Here is a 24,109-nt window from a genome sequence, read left to right as displayed (position 1 = left end):
AATGGGTGGTCTGCTGTTAAATTATTACAATATTGGGGAATTATTACATTATCAGGAATTGTTAAATGAAGGCTAACCTGATAATGTGATAACCTCCATTAATGTTATACTTTATTACATTATTGGTAAAAAAAAAAAAGTATTACATTATCGGGAAGTTACTACATTATCAGGTTTTATTACATTTTCAATGGACTCAAGTGCAGATTTTTATTACATTATCATTACAGGTTTTTCGACATTCTGACAGAAATGATAGACGTTTCATATTGTTTTCATGATATATAACATCTTCAAACCGAAGATTAGTGCTTATTATCAATGTAGAAACCCTAATTTTATCACGTCATCTCGATATATGATTTCAACATGACACAATTCCACTGAAAGCTGATTAATAAGCATACTGAGTTATTGCCATAGAGAAAGATAAATGTAATAACCTGTTGTAGTTTGCCATGTGCTGCTCCAGCTGTGTGATCCTGTTGAGTTTGTGCAGGAACCATTTGTCTATGGAGGTCAGCTGGTGGATCTGCTCCACACTCATCCCACTGTGGAGCGCCTGGAAGGTGGAGACACTCAGCTTTACATCCATCATTCATCACCAGCTCCATCATTCATGCCTCCATACGGAGCCAAACGCTTTCATCAAGTTTCAACAGATTCTTCAAGAAATTGCTGAAGATTACCATCATGTTAGAGATGTCCCAGTGAGTGGTTTGGGGTGAGGAGCTTTTATTCAGAGCGCTCGCTGTAAATAACATGTTTTTATCCAGTTCTTGTCCAAGGACTCCTTCAACTGAAATCTACTGCAGGAACATTATATTACTTTGTCAATATTGGCCTTTTATGAAGAATGTAATATGGAGGCAGAATGTGTCATTAGTCGATAGATAGATAGATAGATAGATCGATAGATAGACAGATAGATAGATAGATAGAGTTTTTAGTCATTTTGTGTCTTTTTTGAGGCATTTTGTGTCTTTTTGGTCGTTTTGTGTCTTTTTTTGGTCATTTTTTGGTCATTTTGTGTCTTTTTTGAGGCATTTTGTGGTAATTTGGGTAATTTTGTGTCTTTTTTGGTCATTTTGTGTCTTTTTCAGTCATTTTGTGTCTTTTTTTGAGTCATTTTGTGGTAATTTCGTTTCTTTTTGGTCATTTTGTGTCTTTGTAGGTCATTTGGTGTCTTTTTTAGTCATTTTTTGGTCATTTTGTGTCTTTTTAGGTCATTTGGTGTCTTTTTTTGGTCATTTTGTATCTTTTTAGGTCATTTGGTGTCTTTTTTTAGTAATTTTTTGTCTTTTTTGTGTCTTTTTTGGTCATTTTGTGTCTTTTTTCAGGCATTTTGTGGTCATTTTGTGTCTTTTTTGGTCATTTTGTGTCAAAATGATTTAAAAAAGAAACAGAATGACCAAAAAAAGACACAAAATGACCAAAAAAGACACAAAAGTTTCAACAGATTCTTCAACAAATTGCTGAAGATTAACATCATGTTAAAATGTCCCAGTGAGTGGTTTGGGGTGAGGAGCTTTTATTCAGAGCGCTGGCTGTAAATAACATGTTTTTATCCAGTTCTTGTCCAAGGACTCCTTCAACTGAAATCTACTGCAGGAACATTATATTACTTTGTCAATATTGGCCTTTTATGAAGAATCTAATACAGAGCCAGAATGTGTCATTACGCTGTAATGTGACAGAGGTCCTGCCCTGACAACAGCTTGTAAATATGTTTTATCATTTTTATATTAGAAGGCTGACCAGAGGAATCTGTCCAGGTTAGTGTGGGAGGATTTTACACAGCAGTCTGTAGAACTCTGAGAAACCCACTTTACCCTGTAAATAAAGCTGCAAGGGGTCAGAATCCACATCAGAGAACTGCATCTAATTATTATTATGTATGTGTCTTGAGGAGATATAAGATAAGATAAGATAAGATAAGATAAGATAAGATAAGATAAGATGGATCGATGGATAGATAGATTTTGGTGTTTTTGTGTCTTTTTTGGTCATTTTGTGTCTTTTTTGTTATTTTGTCATCTCATTTTGTGTCTTTTTTGTTATTTTGTGTCTCTTTTGTTATTTTGTCATCTCATTTTGTGTCTTTTTTGTTATTTTGTCATTCATTTTGTGTCTTTTTTTAGTACTTTTGTGTCTTTTTTGTTATTTTGTCATCTCATTTTGTGTCTTTTTTGTTATTTTGTGTCTTTTTTTTAGATAGATAGATAGATAGATAGATAGATAGATAGATAGATAGATAGATAGATAGATAGATAGATAGATAGATAGAAAAATGAATTACTTAAAGACAGAAAAATTACCAAAAAAGGACACAAAATTACTTAAAAAGACACAAAATGACCAAAAAAATACACAAAATGACCAAAAAAAAGACACAAAGTGACCAAAAAAGACACAAAATTACTAAAAAAGACAATTATTTAAAAAGACACAAAATTATTTACAAAAAGACACACAATTATTTAAAAAAAGACAAAATTATCTAAAAAGACACAAACTTACCAACAAAAAAGACACAAAATTACTGAAAAAACACAAAATTACAAAAAAAGACACAAAATTATTCCAAAAAAAGACACAAAATTACAAAAAAAGTAATTAAAGGGACCTTCCACACACAACACGGTAAAGTGCCATTCATATAAAACTCACATTAAACTTTCATATCAAGGTGGGGGCCACAAAATATCATCACGAGGGCCACAATTGGCCCGCGGGCCGCGAGTTTGAGACCCCTGCTCTAACCTCTTATTATGCTTTCCTACCCATAAGAATAAAACACGGTCTGAAATGGTCCTGACCTAACACATGGAGGCTTCATAATCAAACTGGTGGCAGCAGAGAGATATTATCATATCTGCTGTTTGATTGCTGGGAGAAAAGATGTGGATCATTAATCTGTAATGATGTCGCCTTCTCCAGTGATCTCACTCCATACTGAAGGGGAATATATCTCCATAGTCAGAGGTTAGACCTCATCCTGCCTCTGTTCTCCTCTCAGCTGGTGATAAAGCTGGTGAAGTGTTGGACCTGTGGCTGTTTCTCTCCTCGCTATACTTCATGAGATGTGTTTAGAGCTCGACCAGCTATAGAAGAGCTTATCAAAGTGCTGTTTCACCTTCGTCTCTCTCTGTGATGAGAAATAAAAGGCTTATAGCAAAAAATAAAACACAGATCGAGCAAAATATCTTTCAAATTATGACTTTTGGGAGCTTCCTCCTTCACAATAATGTTAATGTTAATCAAATACTGTTTATGCTGTACAGATACAGCTAAAAAAAAATTAGAATATCATGAAAAAGTTCAATATTTTTTGTCAATTATTTCAGAAAGTTAACCTCGTATATTATATAGATTCATTATGTGTAGAGTGAAATATTGTTTTTCTTGTAGTTTTGATGATTCTGGCTTCGAGATAATGAAAAAACAGAACTCAGTGAGTCCTAGTTTAGAATTATAATAATTATAATATTGTGAAGAAGTTCAATTTTGTCTCTTTTGGTAAATTTATGTCTCTTTTTGGCCATTTTTGTGTCTTTTTGGTCACTTTATGTATTTTCTTGGTTATGTTGTGTCTTTTTTTTGGTAATTTTACATAATTTTTTGGTAATTTTATGTATTTCCTTGGTATTTTGTGTCTATTTTGGTAATTTTGTGTCTTTTTTTGCTCATTTTTTGTGTCTTTTTGGTCATTTTATGTATTTTCTTGGTAACAAAGGACGATAAATCCATTTACACATTACACATATTTGGTTTGTTTTTTGTGGCCACAGTGTGTTGTTGTTTGTTGTTTTTGTTTATGTTGGAAAATGCAATAATTTATTACTATACCTAAAAAAAATTGCTATAATATAATGCATGATTTTGCTGTCATGGCAATGGAATAAAAAATAGTGGTTTTAAAAGTTGTCTATGGGGACATTTTGTTTAAATGTCCGTATTTTGGCTCCACTGTTTATTATAGACTAATTATAAAGTCATATGCATTAACACAGCCAAAATGATCAAAAAATTAAAACTGAAAAAGCCCCAAAATTCCCTTCGCACAAGGGTTTACTATATTTTAAAAAAGTATTCACAGCCAGGCATGCAGGAAGGCCAGGGACACATTTTGCTTTGCAATTAATGTTTTTTTCATGACAATTTTTCTATAACACCTTAAAATGTGATTTTACTGAGAAACCTGTAGTGAGAGTAATTTATTATTTATGTTGTAGAAGGTTGGTGTACCTTGGCGAGGGAGAAGATGCGGGTGATGGAGGGCACAGCCAGCTCCTGCTGCAGGTCCTGGGAGTCGGCCCAGGCTTTCTTGAGTGGCAGCCGGGGCACGAAGCCGTCCACTGATGGATGACACATCCTCAGGGCCTTCTGCACGCTCTCCTCAAAGGTCCGGCCCACCGCCATCACCTGAATACAGAAGGAGGAACCACACGGTGGAATAACACGGAATAAGGGAGTTTAATGAGCAAACAGATGACTGAGTGAGAGTGGATGAGTCAGTGTGTTTACATGCACAGTTTAATCGAGCTATACTTAAAAATCGATATTGGCGTCTAATAGGACTTCTGTCCTTGTTCCAGTTTACATGTAACTAAGAAAATCTAATAACTGACGGGAACGTGTCCTCCTCCTCAACACTGGGTGGAGATATGCGTCGTTTCAGCAGGTTAATATGGAGCCTTTCTGTTGACCTCAGTTAGACACTTTGTGTCTTCAGTGACTGGCTAATATGACCGGCTAATGTGCCACCGGCTAATGCGAATGGCTTATGCGACCGGCTAATGCACCACCGGCTAATGTGTGACCGGCTAATGTGACCGGCTAATGCAAACGGCTAATGCAACCGGCTAATGTGCGACTGGCTAATGTGCAACCCGCTAATGCAACCAGCTAATGCAACCGGCTAATGCGCCACTGGCTAATGCGACCGGCTAATGTGCAACCGGCTAATGCGACCGGCTAATGTGCGACTCGCTACTGTGCGACTGGCTAATGTGTGACCGGCTAATGTGCAACTGGCTTATGTGCAACCAGCTAATGCGACCGGCTAATGTGCAACCGGCTAATGCGACCGGCTAATGTGCAACCGGCTAATGCGACCGGCTAATGTGCGACTCGCTACTGTGCGACTGGCTAATGTGTGACCGGCTAATGTGCAACTGGCTTATGTTCAACCAGCTAATGCGACCGGCTAATGTGCAACCGGCTAATGCGAACGGCTAATGTGCAACCGGCTAATGCGACCGGCTAATGTGCGACCGGCTAATGCAACCGGCTAATGTGCGACTCGCTACTGTGCGACTGGCTAATGTGTGACCGGCTAATGTGCAACTGGCTTATGTGCAACCAGCTAATGCGACCGGCTTATGTGCAACCAGCTAATGCGACCGGCTAATGTGCAACCGGCTAATGCAACCGGCTAATGTGCGACTCGCTACTGTGCGACTGGCCAATGTGTGACCGGCTAATGTGCAACTGGCTTATGTGCAACCAGCTAATGCGACCAGCTAATGTGCAACCGGCTAATGCGACCGGCTAATGTGCAACCGGCTAATGCGACCGGCTAATGTGCGACTCGCTACTGTGCGACTGGCTAATGTGTGACCGGCTAATGTGCAACTGGCTTATGTGCAACCAGCTAATGCGACCGGCTAATGTGCAACCGGCTAATGCGAACGGCTAATGTGCAACCGGCTAATGCGACCGGCTAATGTGCGACCGGCTAATGCAACCGGCTAATGTGCGACTCGCTACTGTGCGACTGGCTAATGTGTGACCAGCTAATGTGCAACTGTCTTATGTGCAACCAGCTAATGCGACCGGCTTATGTGCAACCAGCTAATGCGACCGGCTAATGTGCAACCGGCTAATGCAACCGGCTAATGTGCGACTCGCTACTGTGCGACTGGCCAATGTGTGACCGGCTAATGTGCAACTGGCTTATGTGCAACCACCTAATGCGACCGGCTAATGTGCAACCGGCTAATGCGACCGGCTAATGTGCAACCGGCTAATGCGACCGGCTAATGTGCGACTCGCTACTGTGCGACTGGCTAATGTGTGACCGGCTAATGTGCAACTGGCTTATGTGCAACCAGCTAATGCGATCGGCTAATGTGCAACTGGCTAATGTGACCGGCTAATGTGCAACCGGCTAATGCGACCGGCTAATGCAACCGGCTAATGTGCGACTCGCTACTGTGCGACTGGCTAATGTGTGACCGGCTAATGTGCAACTGGCTTATGTGCAACCAGCTAATGCGACCGGCTAATGTGCGACTTTTATTCAAGTGTCATGTAACCGCACTGAGTGTTTATCCTCCCCCCTACCTCTCCAACACTCTTCATGGCGCTGCCTATTTCCTGGGACATGCCCTGGAAGCGGTCCAGGTCCCAGCGGGGGATCTTGGTGACGATGTAGTCCAGGCTGGGTTCGAAGCAGGCCGTGGTCTTCTCCGATACAGCGTTCTTGATCTCCGGTAGGGGGATACCTAAAGCCAGCTTGGCGGCAACAAACGCCAAGGGATACCTGCAAGACATGGACCAAAGGACAAGGAGACCAGAACAGGTTAGAGGTTCCTGCACCAAATAAGCATTTTAAGCATAACTGTGAATTTGTTTTAACCAATGGTGGAACAAGTATTCAGATCCTTTACTTCAGTAAAAGTACTAATACCACACTGTGAAATTACTCCACTACAAGTAAAAGTCCTGCATTCAAAACTTACTGAAGTAAAAATGTACAAAAGTATCAGCATCAAAATGTACTTAAAGTATCAAAAGTAAAAGTACTCGTTATGCAGAATGAACCCACTCAGATTGTTTTATATATTCCAAATATATTATGAGCTTATTAGTTTTGATGCATTTATGTAAGCAGCGTTTTATTTCTCAAGGTAGGGCTTATAATAATAATAATAATAATAATAATAATAATAATAATAATAGTTATAATTATAAGTTGTCCAGTTATTATAACTGGAACTCTCATTTGGCTCTCAAAGTGCACAAGATTGATGAATTTTACTTAAAAATGTAAAAATTTTCTCCCCCATAGATGGTTTGGTTCAATGGATTTAATTGTCAGTACCATATCATTAATTACTTTGATCTGGATCTTCTTTAACTTAATGCTAATTGTAATCAAGGTGAGGACTATTTCATCATACATGATGCATCAGAGCTTTTTGCGTGCTGGAGGGGCCTCATGTTGTGAAGAATGTGCCCTTTTTATTTTTTCGCCCCTGCCCTTCAAACAGTCTGAGTCCACCACTGTTTATTACCAGTTTACTAGCAGTGTGCCCCTCCTGTCTGTATCTATGGTCTGTGTACATGTGTTGTCTCACCCGGTGGCCTTGGAGGCGAGGGCGGAGCTCCTGGAGAGCCTGGCGTTGACCTCGATGATGCAGTACTCCAGGGAGGACGGGTGCAGGGCGTACTGGATGTTACATTCTCCGATGATGCCGAGGTGACGGACCACTTTGATGGCCGTCTCACGGAGCATGTGGTACTCCTCGTTGGACAGCGTCTGGCTGGGTGCCACCACGATGGAGTCACCTAGAGAAGGAGAAGAAGGAGAAGAAGAAGAAGAAGAAGAGAAAGGGTTTAAACTGTAGGAAACGCTCTCTGGACGTGTTTCTGGTTAAAGAGCTTAAACATCACATGAAGCAACAAAAGGCTGTTTCTCATTGGGATTTAAAGCAGAATTATCCCATGTAAAGTGTTGCACTATACAGCTCCAGCTTCTGTTGTAAATACTCATTTGTGCAATTTCCTTTTCTGCAGAACATTTAAGATCATACTGTATATTAGCTTTTCTCAACCTTGGGGTCGGGGCCCCAATTGGGGTCACGAGATGATTTCTGGGGGTCGCCAAATCATTGTGGAAGTCAGCTCTGTCTCCACTGTGTTAAAGTGTTCATGTGTTAATGTTTTTTAGTCTTTTTTTGGTCATTTTGTGTCTTTTTTTTGTGTCTTTTTTAGATGATTTTGTGGTCAATTTGTGTCTTTTTGTGGTCAATTTTTGGTCAATTTTAGTCCTTTTGTGGTCAATTTTTGGTCAATTTTAGTCCTTTTCTGCTTAATTTTATGTAACTTTTTGGTCACTTTGTGTCTTTTATTATCATTTTTTGGTCAATTTGAGTCCCTTTTTGCTTAATTTTATGTAACTTTTTGGTCATTTTGTGTCTTTTTTGGTCAATTTGTGTCTTTTTGTCGTCATTTTTGGGTCAATTTGAGTCCTTTTTTGCTTAATTTTATGTAACTTTTTGGTCATTTTGTCTTTTTTGATCATTTTGTGTCATTTTGTGATCAATATGATTCTTTTTTGGTAATTTTGTGTCTTCTTTTGGTCATTTTTTGGTCAATTTGAGTCCCTTTTTGCTTAATTTTATGTAATTTTTTGGTCATTTTGTGTCTTTTTTTATCATTTTGTGATCAATATGATTCTTTTGGGGTAATTTTGTGTCTTTTGTTGGTAATTTTGTGTATTCTTTTGGTCATTTTGTTTCCTTTTTTGGTCAATTTGATTCTATTTTGGGTAATTTTGTGTCTTTTCTGACAAATCCCAAAGTATCAAGTTGTTACTTTCCAAGGAGTCTCTGGCTTGAAGCTGACTGTTACACACTCAGGAGGTCAGAATGGACCTTTAAACTGATAGCAAAGGACTTAGATTAAAAGTAACAATAAAACATAAAAACATATAAATGCACAGACAGAGAGATGTTTTAGTTGTTGTCTGCTTCATTATTTGTCCAAAACTCATCACATCAACTGAGTTTATATAATCTGAACTGTGCGTCATCTAAATTACAACTCTGTATAGTGTTTGTATGATTCTTGTGTGTTCTGCATGGCAAAATCATTTTCAACCTTTCATAACAATCTCTAAAACGTGTTTGTTTCCATCTATTGTTGTACAGAGAAAGCTTTGTGGCCAGAGATGATCACATATTAGATGAAAAACACACTTAGAGTAGCACATCTATCATTTTAGAGAGGATAACATCTAATCTGGCTCTCAACACAATAGAAGTGCCTTCTAATTTAAAGTAAAATGTGAGATATTTGTCTCTAATTGTCAATTTAAGTTTTGATACGTTTTCACATTTTTCTGAAATACACTCAATGGATTTCGGGTCGAGCTCTCCACTCAGAAACTCTTTGTTCAAGTGCAGCTTCCTTCTCAAATACACCTTTTAGTTTATACTTTGCAATTTATAAAAACCACTCAAATCACATTTAATCTGAGGTTCACTTCAAGTGTCTACGTGTGCACAAAGAACCACATTTCTAAAGTCTTCTACCTAATTATTGTCTCTGAGTGCTTTTCTTAATCTACAGAAACAAGACAAATACACTACCGGTCAAAAGTTTTAGAACACCCCAATTTTTCCAGTTTTTTATTGAAATTCAAGCAGTTCAAGTCAAATGAACAGCTTGAAAGGGTCCAAAGGTAAGTGGTGAACTGCCAGAGGTAAATAAAAAAAGGTAAGCTTAACCAAAACTGAAAAATAATGTACATTTCAGAATTATACAAGTAGGCCTTTTTCAGGGAACAAGAAATGGATTAACAACTTAACTCTATGGAGTCTTGGGCTATTTTGTCCATTTTTGAATTCTTTTCATGAATTTGTAAGTCATTTTGTGTCTTTTTTGGTAATTTTGTGTCTTTTTTTAGTCATTTTGTGTCTTTTTTTAGTCATTTTGTGTCTTTTGGTGTCTTTTTTTGTCATTTTGTGTCTTTTTTTAGTCATTTTGTGTCTTTTTTTAGTCATTTTGTGTCTTTTGGTGTCTTTTTTTGTCATTTTGTGTCTTTTTTTGGTCTTTTTGTGTCTTTTTTTAGTCCTTTAGTCCAACATAAAATGTGATTTTAACTTTCAAAACTCTATCATATTCAATAAAGAATTTTAAATGTTGCAAATGTGCATTCATTTCAGAGTACACTGAGACATTAAACTGCATCATTTTCAATTAAATTCTGGAAAAGTTGGTGTGTTCTAAAACTTTTGACCAGTAGTGTATAACAGGGTAAACCGTTGTGACTGAAAAGAGCAAAAAGAAAACATGCTCACCCTGAAACTTTCTCCCAGAGAGAGTAAATGTAAATATTTTTAGGACAACAGAACTGAATCAAAAGTGAGAAGAGGATACTTCAAACACAGCAAACTATTTTTTTTCTGCATAAACCTCTTAAACAACTTCCGTCCTGCTCAAAAATATCAAATGTTTAAACATTTTTGGCATTTTAACCCTTTAAATGCCAGTTTGTTGCATTGTCACTGATGTTTTTTACGAAAATAACACAAAAATGTAGTTGTTTTCCATATAATAAATAATTTTTGGCTGATAGTTTTGATCAGGACTGAAGTTGATTTAAAGATTCAACCCAAAAAAGTTTAAAAATATATATATCAGTAATATTTTTATAGTGTTTTTGGAAGTGGACGTGTCTGCCATCAAGTTGTCAAAAAGGGGTTTTTACATCTTAAATCTGACAAAACACAAAAAAACTAAAAATGCATCAAAATCAATTTTGTTGATAATCTTTGACATATCCAAGGCTGTGATAAAAAAATGCCCCAGCCAAAAAATATTTATTGTTTGAGGAAAAAAAATACATTTTTGTGTGTTTTTTCTTTAAAAAACAATGACATCTTGTAATCAAACTGGCATTTAAAGGGTTAAATTCCTCCAAATCTTTGAATGTTTGGTAGTTTTGAGCAGGGCAGAAGTTGTTTAAGAGGTTTATGCAGAAATAGAATAAAAATATTAATCTGTAAAGTTTTTATAGCTTTTTTTGGAGGTGGACATTTTCAGCCCGAAGGGTCTGAAAGGGTAGTAAATGAGTACACAGTGTATTATTATTATTGAACCATTAGAAAAATTGAAATTTGAATTTCAAAATAAATCAAGAAAAAAAACCTTCTTCTTCCAAAAGTCATGTCATTTGCAGTATCACAGCCAAAATTAATCCCATAACAAGAGTGAAAATGACAAACACTCAGTAGCTTTTCAAAATAATGCGTGCAAGGCTCAATTCAATATCTAAATTCAAAGGGGGACACAACTCAGCACTCACTCTTAAACTTAAAATATTCAGACTTTTTGGCAGATGTAGATGGATGTTTATGAGTAGATCCTGAGGTTTTTCTTTTTTTGTTGTTGTATTATTTTAGTCCTGGACATCAAATATGGCTGAAAATGTCCCTAGTGGTCATTTTTGGGGGTTGCTACCCACACGTTTAGCCCCGTTGCTCATTCCATGAATGCACGATCCTTACAAGCTGTACCTCGTTGTAAAGGTGACTAATCAGGCTTTCCAACAATATACAATTCATCACCAGTTGGTATTATTAAAAGGGCAGTTTTTATTCATCATTGATTTATTCGTATAACAAATGCCTGCCACGGCCACTAGGGGGCGCTTTTGAGGTGGCCCAATATCCAGAATTGTTTGAAACATATTCACCAAAACATCTACCAAATTTCATGCTTTTATCACAAAGTGAACGATTGTTCAGCTAATCCGCCCCACTATTAAACCATGTGCTGCCTCCGTGTTTGGTACCTGTGTGGATGCCGAGTGGGTCGAAGTTCTCCATGTTGCAGACGGTGACGCAGTTATCAGCCACGTCCCTCACCACCTCGTACTCCACCTCCTTCCAGCCCAGCAGAGACTTCTCCACCAGGATCTGACTGCTCATCGCCAGAGCCTGAGGACACAAACACAGAGATCTATGAATCTAGAGCAATATACACCGTCTTATATCTATTACCAATGCTTAATTACGTAACTTAGAGGTAATATTTGATAAATCATCGTCGTTTGACACCCATCGGCAGCTGTCTACTTCCTGTCGTGTCTTTTTTAATAATTTTGTGTCTTTTTTAAGTGATTATGGTTCTTTTTTTAGTAATTGTGTGTCGTTTTTGATAATTTTGTGTCTTTTTAAAAAAATAATTCTGTGTCTTTTTGGTTCATTTAGTTTATTTTTAAGTAATTTAGTTTTTTCTGTCATTTTGTGTCTTTTTTTAATAATTTTGTGTCTTTTTGGTAATTCTGTGTATTCTTTGGTCATTTTGTGTCTTTTTAAAGTAATTTAGTGTTTTTCAGTCATTTTGTATCTTTTTTGGTCATTTTGTGTCTTTTTTGTTCATTTTGTGTCTTTTTAAAGTAATTTAGTGTTTTTCAGTAATTTTGTGTCTTTTTTGGCCATTTTGTGTCTTTTTTTGGTCATTTTGTGTCTTTTCTGGTCATTTTGTGTCCTTTTTTGGTCATTTTGTGTCTTTTTTTGGTCATTTTGACAGCAGGGCTCCATGACAAGAAGTCATTTTTTATCACAGTATAGGATTACATCAAATGGCATGATTGTTATCGTTTTATTGTGTCAATTTCAGTATATATTTTATTATTTCTATTCCATTTTCTATTTAAGCTCCCGAAGCACAGTCTCCACAGAAGAAAAGCTATTTTCCGGATGAACTATAATCAATGTGCTTAGTTATTTGTAATGTTCAAAATACAGCTGATTGCAGCTCCGCAGCGTATCATTATACCTGCAAGACAGGAAAAAAGGCGTGAAAATGGGTTTAAAATCATTTCTTTCAATTCCGTCGAGACGTGCAATACTTCTAACAAAATGTTTCAAACTGTTGGAGGGACAGTTTGTTCTGGTACACGCACAATGATAGAAATAAACATGTTCTTTTCATAAGGCCGAGGTCGTCCTGTAGGGTTTTAGAGGGATGAGTGTTTACCTTGAGTTATCGTTTTGCATCTTTGTGAAAGACGAGACAAAGTCCTTGTGCATGTATCTCTGCTCTCTGGCTGATACAAAACAGCCTCTGAGCAGCTGGCAGAGGAACATTTAACAACTGAAACATCCAAATAAAACATAAAAAATAAATACTTTTTAAATGCAAGACAAGGGAAGCAGCAGCAGGGCAGGAAAAGGTACGCAGTGATCTAATATAGTCTGCCACACAATGGTCACTTTGCAGCCTGTTTGTGTGTGTGTGTGTGTGTGTGTCTAGGGCATGGGTCTCAAACTCGCGGCCCTTTATTTACTTTTTTTGTTAATTTTGTGTCTATTTAGTAATTTTGTGTCTATTTTGGAAATTTTGTGTCTTTTTTAAAATAATTTTGTGTCTATTTTGGTAATTTTGTGTCTTTTTTGTTAATTTTGTGTCTTTTTTAAAATAATTTTGTGTCTATTTTGGTAATTTTGTGTCTTTTTTTGTTAATTTTGTGTCTTTTTAAAAATAATTTTGTGTCCTTTATGGTCATTTTGTGTCTTTTTAAGTAATTTTGTGTCGTTTTTTGGTCATTTTGTTTCTTTTTTAAGTAATTTAGTTTTTTCTGTCATTTAGTGTCTTTTTTTGTCATTTTGTGTCTTTTTTGGTAATTTTGTGTCTTTTTTGGTAATTTTGTGTCTTTTTTGGTAATTTTGTGTCTTTTTTAAATAATTTTGTTTCTCTTTTTAATAATTTTGTATCTTTTTAAGTAATTTTGTGTCTTTTTTTGGTCATTTTGTTCTTTTTTAAGTAATTTAGTTTTTGTCATTTTGTGTCTTTTATAAGTAATTTAGTTTTTTTCTGTCATTTAGTGTCTTTTTTTTTAGTAATTTTGTGTCTTTTTTGGTAATTGTGTGTCGTTTTTAAATAATTATGTCTTTTTTAGTCATTTTGTTTGTTTTTTTGTTTCCTTATTTAAGTAATTTAGTATTTTTCCTGTCATTCTGTATCTTTTTTGGTAATTCTGTGTATGTTTTGTCATTTTGTATCTTTTTTTAGTAATTTTGTGTTTTATTTTGGTCATTTTGATCCTGCCTCCAGCGGCCCCCAGGTAATTTGAGTTTGAGACCCCTGCTATAGTTCACATCTCTCTGACCGTTAGTCAGACTGACCTCATTTTTCAAAATATCATTATTAAGGTAGGACGTGTTGCAGCATTGCACTGTTTCCTTTTTAAATGCAAGACAAGGGAAGCAGCAGCAGCGGGGCATGAAGAGGTTTGCAGCGATCTAATAGCGTCTGCCTCAGACTGGTCATTTTCAGCCTCTGATCACAGATTATAAGCAATTCAGCCGTCCGACGTAGCTCCGGATAGCGGACGAGCACAAAAGAACGTTGCTAGGCAACAGCAAACTATTCCTTCTCTTGGCAGAGCACCAAAGAAACATATCTAAACAATTTCAGAGCTTTTATCTTTGTGCAGGTTAGAGCTGTAAACATGGGTAAAGGTATGAAACAGAACAAGTTGGTCAGGAAGCGTCGGGGTTAAAATGCTGATTTCATCTGCATTATCAATCATATGAAGAGGAAATAAATGAGAAAGATTAGGAGTTGCTGTTTATTGTGTTTGTTCTGACCTTGTGGGCAGTTTCCTCCAGCTTCTCTCTGTTGGCACACAGACCAGAGCCCAGACCTCCGAGGGCGTAGGCCGAGCGCAGCATCACCGGGTAGCCGATCTTCTCTGCAGCCTCCAGAGCGTCTGATACCTGCAACATACAGACAATAAGAAGTGTCTTTTCCCTGCAAACAGTTACTTTAAAATACAACATAATACACAATGTATTTACACTCCTTTAGAGGTGGGCGATATGGCCCTAAAAGATTATCACGATATTTCAAACGATATTACAAAATACTGAAAAATATATAGAAAATATGTTTGTTTTTTTTAGTCTGTATAAATAAATAAAACTAAAAATAATACTCTTGGCAGTATCAAAATGACCAAAAAAAGACACAAAATTACAAAAAAAGACACAAAATGACTGAAAACAGACAAAAAATTACAAAAAAGACACAAAATGACAGAAAAAAGACACAAAATGACAAAAAAAACCCCACAAAATTACAGAAAAAAAAGACACAGAATTACCAAAAAAAAAGACAAAATAATTTTGAAAAAGACACAAAATGACAGGTCCCTTTAATTACTTTTTTTTTGGTAATTCTATGTCTTTTTAAAAATAATTTTGTCTTTTTTCAATAATTTTGTGTCTTTTTTAGTAATTTTGTGTCTTCTTTGGGTCATTTTCTGTCTTTTTTGGTCATTTTGTGTCTTTTTTAAGTAATTTAGGTTTTTTCTCTGTAATTTTGAGTCTTTTTTTGTAATTTTGTGTCTTTTTTTGGTCGTTTTGATACTGCCTCCAGTGGCCCCCAGGTCATTTGAGTTTGAGACCCCTGATCTGGAGCTCCACAGTCTACGTCATTAATGGAAACCCTTACGTCACTATGGCAACAAGTAGGAATGTCGTCAATATCATGATATGCATTTTTTTTACCCATAAAAAAAATTAAACTGGTACATAAACATGATACAACAATGTAAATAGAATGTAACAGTGTAAAACAGAATGTAAATAGACTTTCTCTTAGAAAAGTAACAGAAAGAGGAAGATCTTTTCTCTTCTTTCTTACCGTCTTGACAGCGAAACTCGGTGCGATCTTCTCGTTGATCTCCATCAGTTTGTCAGCGAAGAGCTGTCTGTCCTCTGTGGCCATGATGGACTCCACCGGGGTCCCCAACACCTTCACCCCGTACTTCTCCAGGACGCCATGCTGGAACAACTCAACTCCTGAACCACACACAAGACACCAAAACACACAGACGCACAGATGAGGCATGTGACTCAGATTGGGTTGCCATCCTAACAAAACTATACATACAGTACAGGCCAAAAGTTTGGACACACCTTCTCATTCAAGGCGTTTTTCTTTATTTTCATGACTATTTACATTGTAGATTCTCACTGAAGGCATCAAAACTATGAATGAACACATGTGGAATTATGTACTTAACAAAAAAGTGTGAAATAACTGAAAACTTTTAGATTCCTCAAAGTAACCACCCTTTGCTTACTAGAATATAAGATATGTTTTCAGTTATTTCACACTTTTTTGTTAAGTACATAATTCCACATGTGTTCATTCATAGTTTTGATGAATTTACAATGTCGATAGTCATGAAAATAGAGAAAAACGCATTGAATGAGAAGGTGTGTCCAAACTTTAAGCCTGTACTGTGTATATATATATATATATATATATATATATATATATATATATATATATATATATATATATATATATACAGCTCTGTTGGGGCTTGGGGTTCATCTATAACTTTCTTATAAACAATCCCGTATGAAGCTGAGACTGTGTGTAACAGCTGATCTGTGTAGATCTGCTGCAAAACATAGAAAATTAATAACTGTCAGGTCCTGATGATCCAGTGGACCTTGTGTGTAAATGTACATAGCCTCTTCCTCAGTTTGGCTCCTGAGCAATGGTCCAGTCCTGATATACTGTTACAGGCGTACATCGTTATAAGCGTTAACGCGTGTGTCACTATTGTCCTAAAGCCAACGCTTCAGACGCCTTAACGTGTGCACGTGTACACTTGTAACAGCCTAAACTGTCTCATCGGTCTCTCTTGGTGAAACATGGACTGCTTTAATTGTGAAGCGAAGCAGCTGTTAAACTCAAAATTCATCATCATAAAATAGATAATTATTTGTACATTGAGACGAGCCGTCACTCCTTTATTATCTGGTGTACTTGCAATATTTATCAGTCTTTATGCAGACGATTAAGGCGTTTTAGTATAGTTAGCTGGCATAAAAAACCCCTCATACAGATACACATGCTACACACACAACTTACTCCTCCAGATACACGTTTCACACACACACACACACACACACACACACACACACACGCACACACACATTTTGAGGTTAAAGGTCATAGGTTGCTGTATAGAAAAATACTTGTAAAGGAATGTTTGTTGTAGGTGTGCTCCTTGTATATTATATGGTATTATAACATTACTAGTATTAATTGTTATAAATCTCTGAAGAATCTCATCATAGTGTACACACACCGGCAGTATTTTATTCTACTGTATTTTATTGAACTTAAATACCAGACTGCTGTGACAACCGAATGTCCCTCCGGGGATGAATAAAGTCAGTAAGTCAGTAAGTAAGTAATCAATCAATCAATCAATCCATCTATCTAAAACGTTTCTGAAGAACCAAAACTTTGTGGATTGAAGTAGGAAAGGTGCCCAAACTATATTACAATATGAAAGATATGGATAAATTAAACTATAATAAAGTGTACGAAGACAGTTTGTAGTTACCAGAGTACTAATCCTCCTAATTATGCCAATAGATTTACTAATCTTTTTTGCAAACCCATTGTATTTGTGCTTTCCAACTCAAACTCTCATCACTTGAGACATCTCAACAGAATGAATTATGACTTTACAAGAATCTCTAGAGTGTGATTTTTTGCCACAAAATATTACATAGTGAGATTATTTCATATTCAGAGATAATATGTTTAGTTTGAACACCTTTAGTAGCCATTTAGTAACTGTTTTTTATCCTAACAGCATTACAGTATCACAGTGTTTCAGCCCCGTCAGCAACTGTAACTCCTTCTCAGAATAATCTCAGAGAGACATTGAAACAGTTTTAGGCGTCTCACCACAGTTGAGTGCCGTCTGTCCCCCCATGGACAGCAGGATCCCGTCGGGACGCTCCGCCTTGATCACCTCCGTCACAAACTGAGGCGTGACGGGCAGGAAGTAGACGGAGTCGGCCTGCTTGGTTCCCACCTCGTTAGTCTGGACCGAGGCGATGTTTGGGTTCATCAGCACCGTCTTCAGGTTCTCCTCCTGCAACAACACGTCGCCATGGCGATCAGTCTATATCCATATCCATAGCTATCTATAACAGCAAGAAGTGTGTGTGTGTGTATTTTGTGGCCTCCACCTTGATATGAAAGTTTAATGTGAGTTTTATATGAATGGCACTTTACCGTGTTGTTTGTGGAAGGTCCCTTTAATTACTTTTTTTGGTAATTTTGTGTATTTTTTTTAAATAATTTTGTGTCTTTTTTTAAAATAATTTTGTGTCTCTTTTTAATCATTTTGTGTCTTTTTTTAGTATTTTTGTGTCTTTTTTAATACTTTTGTCTCTTTTTTTGGTAATGCTGTGTCTTTTTATGGTAATTTTGTGTCTTTTATTAAATAATTTTGTGTCTGTTTTTAATAATTTTGTGTCTGTTTTTAATAATTTTGTGTCTTTTTTAAATAATTTTGTGTCTTTTTTAAATAATTTTGTGTCTGTTTTTAATAATTTTCTGTCTTTTTTTTATAATTTTGTGTCACTTTTAATAATTTTGTGTCCTTTTGTTTCTTTTTAAAGTAATTTAGCTTTTTTCTGTCATTTTGTGTCTTTTTTTGGTCATTTTGTCTTTTTTTTTGTAATTTTGTGTATTTTTTTAAATAATTTTGTGTCTTTTTTGGTCATTGTGTCTTTTTTTGGTCATCTTGATACTGTCTCCAGCGGTCCCCAGGTAATTAGAGTTTGAGACCCCTGGTTTAGATGTTTCAGCCAAGATAAGACTGAACTGGACTGATTGCTGATTTTATAGAACATGGTTATAAAATTAAATATTTCACATTTAGAACAGGTTATTATGAAAACCTTTCAGAAGACATTTTATTTGTAATAATTTGAATCATTGTGTGTGAACACTGTATGGTTCCTATTCTAGTCCATGTGGAATTAAAAAGCCATTTTCCCAGAAGACATTTTGACATGTCACATGTAGGAAAAGCACCGTTATGAATAACTCCATCCAGCTGAATGGGTTGAAATTACCTAACAGACATAACACTTTAAAAAGAAAAACATTCTTTTATAAATGCTGTAAGTCACATGTGCTTTCTCCACTCTGACAGGTCAAAATGTCTGCTGAGAAAAAGCTCCATTATCCAGAGTTTTTAATAGAAATAAACATCAGGCTGAGAAACTACAGTAGTACATCTAAAATAAAATAGGTGGATGGACCAAAAGTCAAATCCTGATATATTTAGGCTGAATTTCAATATACATCCTGATATTTTTATCACAAAGTGAGAGCAAATGTTCAGTCAAAGTTAAAAAAATTTAATAAAATGGATGAATGGCACTTTATCGTGTTGTGTGTGGAAGGTCCATTTAATTACTTTTTTTTGGTAATTTTGTGTCTTTTTTTTAAATAATTTTCTGTCTTTTTTAGTATTCTAGTAGTATCTTAGTATTTTCTTTTTTTGGTCACTTTGTTTCTTTTTTTTATTAATTTAGTTTTTTTCTGTCATTTTGTGTCTTTTTTAATAATTTTGTCTCTTTTTTAGTAATTGTGTGTCTTTTTTTAATAATTTTCTGTCTTTTTTAGTATTTTAGTAGATTTTTTTTTTTTTTTTTGGTCAGTTTGTTTCTTTTTTAATTAATTTAATTTTTTTCTGTCATTTTGTATCTTTTTTTAATAATTTTGTCTCTTTTTTTAGTAATTTTCTGTCTTTTTTTAGATAATTTTGTGTCTCTTTTTAATAAATTGGTGTCTTTTTTAGGTAATTTTGTGTCTTTTTTTGTAATTTGAGTCTTTTTTTAATAATTTTCTGTCTTTTTTAGTATTTTAGTATTTTCTTTTTTTGGTCAGTTTGTTTCTTTTTTAATTAATTTAGTTTTTTTCTGTCATTTTGTGTCTTTTTTTAATAATTTTGTCTCTTTTTTAGTAATTTTGTGTCTTTTTTTAAAAATAATTCTGTGTCTCTTTTTAATAAATTGGTATCTTTTTTAGGTAATGTTGTGTCTTTTTTTGTAATTTGTGTCTTTTTTAAAATAATTTTGTGTCTCTTTTTTGATAATTTTGTGTCCTTTTGTAAAATAAAATGAGTAATTATCTAAAACTGCTGCAGTACTGTCATTTTCCCACAAATGTGACTCATCCTGGAGTAAACAATATAATGCAACGTTTGTTCAGCTGCTGCAGATAAAATCAACACTTGTTGTTGTTTACCTTCATGGCCTTGACGGCCTGAGATCCAGAGTAGTCGAACTCTCCAGCCTGACCGATGGACAGACCTCCAGAACCCAGAACCAGAACCTTCGACACCTGCATTTATACACGAGAACAGTAATTAACAACATGTAATAATTATACAGCCCTACAGAGTCTAACTGCAGTAACTATGTAAAGGGTAAAGCTGAGAAAAATATATATACATATATATATATATATACATACATATACATATATATATATACATATAAACTACTGGTCAAAAGTTTTAGAACACACCAACTTTTCCAGAATTTAATTGAAAATGATGCAGTTTAATGTCTCAGTGTACTCTGAAATTAATGCACATTTGCAACATTTAAAATTCTTTATTGAGCATGATAGTGTTTTGAAAGTAAAAAAAAGATTCAAAATCACATTTTATGTTGGACTAAAGGACTAAAAAAAGACACAAAATGACCAAAAAAGACACAAAATGACAAAAAAAGACACCAAAAGACACAAAATGACTAAAAAAGACACAAAATGACTTACAAAGACATGAAAAGAATTCAGAAATGGACAAAATAGCCCAAGACTCCATAGAGTTAAGTTGTTAACCCATTTCTTGTTCCCTGAAAAAGGCCTACTTGTATAATTCTGAAATGTACATTATTTTTCAGTTTTGGTTCAGCTTACCTTTTTTTATTTACCTCTGGCAGTTCACCACTTACCTTTGTACCCTTTCAAGCTGTTCATTTGACTTGAACTGCTTGAATTTCAATAAAAAACTGGAAAAATTGGGGTGTTCTAAAACTTTTACCGGTAGTGTACATATATATATATATATATATATATATATATATATATATATATATATATATATATATGATGGTGGTGTAGTTTACCTGGGCTCTGGGAGGAATGCTTGGCTTCTTTGGCATGACTGAATATATATTTGCATCTTTTCCTTTCTTGATCAGAGACATGAAGGCATCGAAGAGGAACTGCAGACACACCAGAAAAAGCCAATAAAACCAAACTTTAAACAGGTTTAATAGTTCTAGAAGAAGTATCAAGTTACACATAGTCTATGTATATGTAACACCCTGCTAGTGTATAAAAGGATTTAAAAAATGTTTTGTGAGACAACCTTGTGAGACTTGTTGCGTCATAGACCATGTACTGGGACTTTTTTTCAAAGGACTTACCTAAAATTAAACTTTTAGAAAGATGCACTTAAAAAATATTGACATGCTATATTATGACTTTTTTTTTAGGGCTCATTTTTGGACATCCCATAATATGGTGTTTTTCTGTAATTTCTGGCCATATTATTATTGTATATATATATATAATAATAAAGTCATTTGAAGTGTCTTAAATCATTTTAAAAATTGACATACAGGAGGTCATTTTTGGACATCCCATAATATGTTTTTTTCTGTCATTTCTGGCCATAATTTGCTCTAACATGTATAAAAAAAAGACTATAACTGACCCATTTGAAGCATTATCAGACATTTTAAAATTTGACAATTTTTGACAAAAATCAACATGTTATAGTATGACTAATACCAGCAGCTAATAATGTGAAAATGCATCAGATCTGTATAGTATGTATATTGTAATGTATTAACATGATCATGTATCTACAAACTAATCAGTGTCATTATTAACAAAACACCAACTAGTGTTGTTATAATGATCCGGCTGTGTTAGCTGCTAAAGCTAGCGACTGTACCGGTTAGACAGAGAAACAGACAAACTGTCACCAGGAGGAAGAGAAGAATTCTGCAGAAAAAGCTGTCAGCTGTGTGTTTTGGTAGAGAGGACAGGTCTTATTACCAGGCCTTAATATGACAGAGGTTATAACACCCTTTGACCAGGAGTTGAACTCCAGTCCTTCCTGTCATGAGGGAGCTGGGACTCATCAACACTTTAGTGGAGGAGAGTGAAGGCAGCTGAGCTCTGGAGCTGCTAACATCACAGCCAGTGATGCAGGAACTGCTGATATAATCTATTAGCCTGTACTATTACATACAATATAACATACACAGGGTTTCCTCTACATGTAACTGATTGTGGCGCACAACAAAAATAAAAGCCACCACACCACACCTTCAGGATAATGTTTTTTTGGTAACACTTTAGATTAGGGCAGTGTTTCCCAACCTTTTTGTTGAGGGACCTACATTTTTTACCATTGTAAACTTTGGCGACTCCCCCATTGTCCATTGCTTCTATGAAGCCAAACTCAATGTGACTTTCATGGTTCCCTCTCTTTTTCTTTTTGAGATATTCAGCATTTTTGTCTCCCTGACGCTTCGCCATTTTTCCATTAGCTCTGTGTTTCTGTTGTTAGGCGAGGTTACCGCTAGGTGAGGTTACCTCTAGGTGAGGTTACCGCTAGGTGAGGTTACCGCTAGGTGAGGTTACCGCTAGGTGAGGTTACCACTAGGTGAGGTTACCGCTAGGTGAGGTTACCGATATGTGAGGTTACCCTAGGTGAGGTTACCGCTAGGTGAGGTTACCACTAGGTGAGGTTACCGCTAGGTGTGGTTACCGCTAGGTGAGGTTACCGCTAGGTGAGGTTACCACTAGGTGAGGTTACCGCTAGGTGAGGTTACCGCTAGGTGTGGTTACCGCTAGGTGAGGTTACCACTAGGTGAGGTTACCGCTAGGTGAGGTTACCGCTAGGTGAGGTTACCTCTTGGTGAGGTTACCTCTAGGTGAGGTTACCGCTAGGTGAGGTTACTGCTAGGTGAGGTTACCACTAGGTGAGGTTACCGCTAGGTGAGGTTACCTCTAGGTGAGGTTACCGCTAGGTGAGGTTACCGCTAGATGAGGTTACTGCTAGGTGAGGTTACCACTAGGTGAGGTGACCACTAGGTGAGGTTACGATATGTGAGGTTACCGCTAGGTGAGGTTACCGCTAGGTGAGGTTACCCCCAGGTGAGGTTACCCCTAGGTGAGGTTACCGCTAGGTGAGGTTACCACTAGGTGAGGTTACCGCTAAGTGAGGTATGTTTTTATTAATGTAAATTATTGTATGAAATGTGATTTTGGCACAAAACATGTTTTTAATTAAATGTGACGATACGCTGCAAATACCATTATTTTGAAAAACCAACCAAGAGTAGAGACAATAGCCCGATTTCGAGGGAGAGAAAAGGGTGAAAGAAAGTTATCTAAGCTACGCTATATTTGATACAGTTTTGTTCAAACCAGTGAAAACGACCCTAATGTTTATAATATATAATAGATGGATTAGGCTACAGAAAAAATCCTGAGCTGGGATAGATGTATTATTGATTGGTTAATACAGGATATGCATAATTTCTATCATTACTTCAGAGAGATTCTTATTTTTATTTTATTTTGTACCATTGACACGTGTTAAAGAGAGACTACTTTAGGCCTAATAAAGCATGTCGAGTCTTTGGTTTTACAGTAGAGAGAGATTTATTTTGTTGTAGATTCATTTTTAACTGTAAAACTGTTTGAATTAGTCATAATTTCAAAGTGAAAAACAAAAATCATGGAGGAAACCCTGATACATATTAATAAATGGCTTTTCTGGACCTCCTTATTGCTGCTTTCCTTTGGACATTTATTTCTGTTTCAATGGAAGACCTTACTTTTTTACTAATGTAGCATCCCGTAAACACTTTTACTTTTAGTAGCATTCAGGTACTTTAAGCAACGCTATCACAGTCTTTAATTACCTCTGTGTCGGTGGGACCGCCTTTAGCCTCCGGGTGGAACTGGGCCGTGAGAACGGGCTTAGTGTTGTGCATGATGCCCTGAAAAATATGCAGTTTATATTTAAAAGAAGAACTAAAAATCAAGCCAACAGTATCCTGCAGTTCACTTGATCACATTGCAGAAACAGCTGAATGTTCACTACAGAAAAGGTCTAAAAACCAGATAAAACAGTAAATCTGAGGGAAATGATCTTGCTGCATGGACAGATAATTTACCTTGACAAGATCTCTTAAATTAATCTAGAAATAAGCATGATGAACACACAAAGATAAATTATCTAACATCTTGTTTTAAGAGTTATTTTTTTATTTTAAGGAATTTTTTTTTCAGTTTTTCTGACTATTTTTTCCTGTTTCTCTGACTATTTTTTCTGTTTTTGAAGTAATTTTTTTCAGTTTTTCTGACTATTTTTTTCTGTTTTTGAAGTATTTTTTTCTGTTTCTCTGACAGATTTTTTTTCTGTTTTTCTAACAAA

At 35.8% G+C, this 24,109-nt stretch overlaps 1 protein-coding gene across 1 annotated transcript in view; it reads right to left on the bottom strand.

Moving 5' to 3' along the window:
• The window catches only part of cps1 (carbamoyl-phosphate synthase 1, mitochondrial), a 107,562-nt gene that overhangs the window by 68,988 nt on the left and 14,465 nt on the right, over window positions 1–24,109 (bottom strand). The window contains 11 exon segments of the mRNA XM_059342408.1: window positions 444–562; window positions 4,249–4,425; window positions 6,349–6,547; window positions 7,365–7,575; window positions 11,588–11,732; window positions 14,391–14,519; window positions 15,448–15,605; window positions 17,524–17,713; window positions 19,885–19,980; window positions 20,775–20,873; window positions 23,595–23,672. Coding sequence (XP_059198391.1) covers window positions 444–562; window positions 4,249–4,425; window positions 6,349–6,547; window positions 7,365–7,575; window positions 11,588–11,732; window positions 14,391–14,519; window positions 15,448–15,605; window positions 17,524–17,713; window positions 19,885–19,980; window positions 20,775–20,873; window positions 23,595–23,672 — 1,601 coding nt within the window.

Source organism: Centropristis striata, chromosome 10, assembly GCF_030273125.1.
Source record: "Centropristis striata isolate RG_2023a ecotype Rhode Island chromosome 10, C.striata_1.0, whole genome shotgun sequence".
Lineage (NCBI taxonomy): Eukaryota > Metazoa > Chordata > Actinopteri > Perciformes > Serranidae > Centropristis > Centropristis striata.
This window is presented reverse-complemented; position numbering and strand designations above follow the sequence as displayed.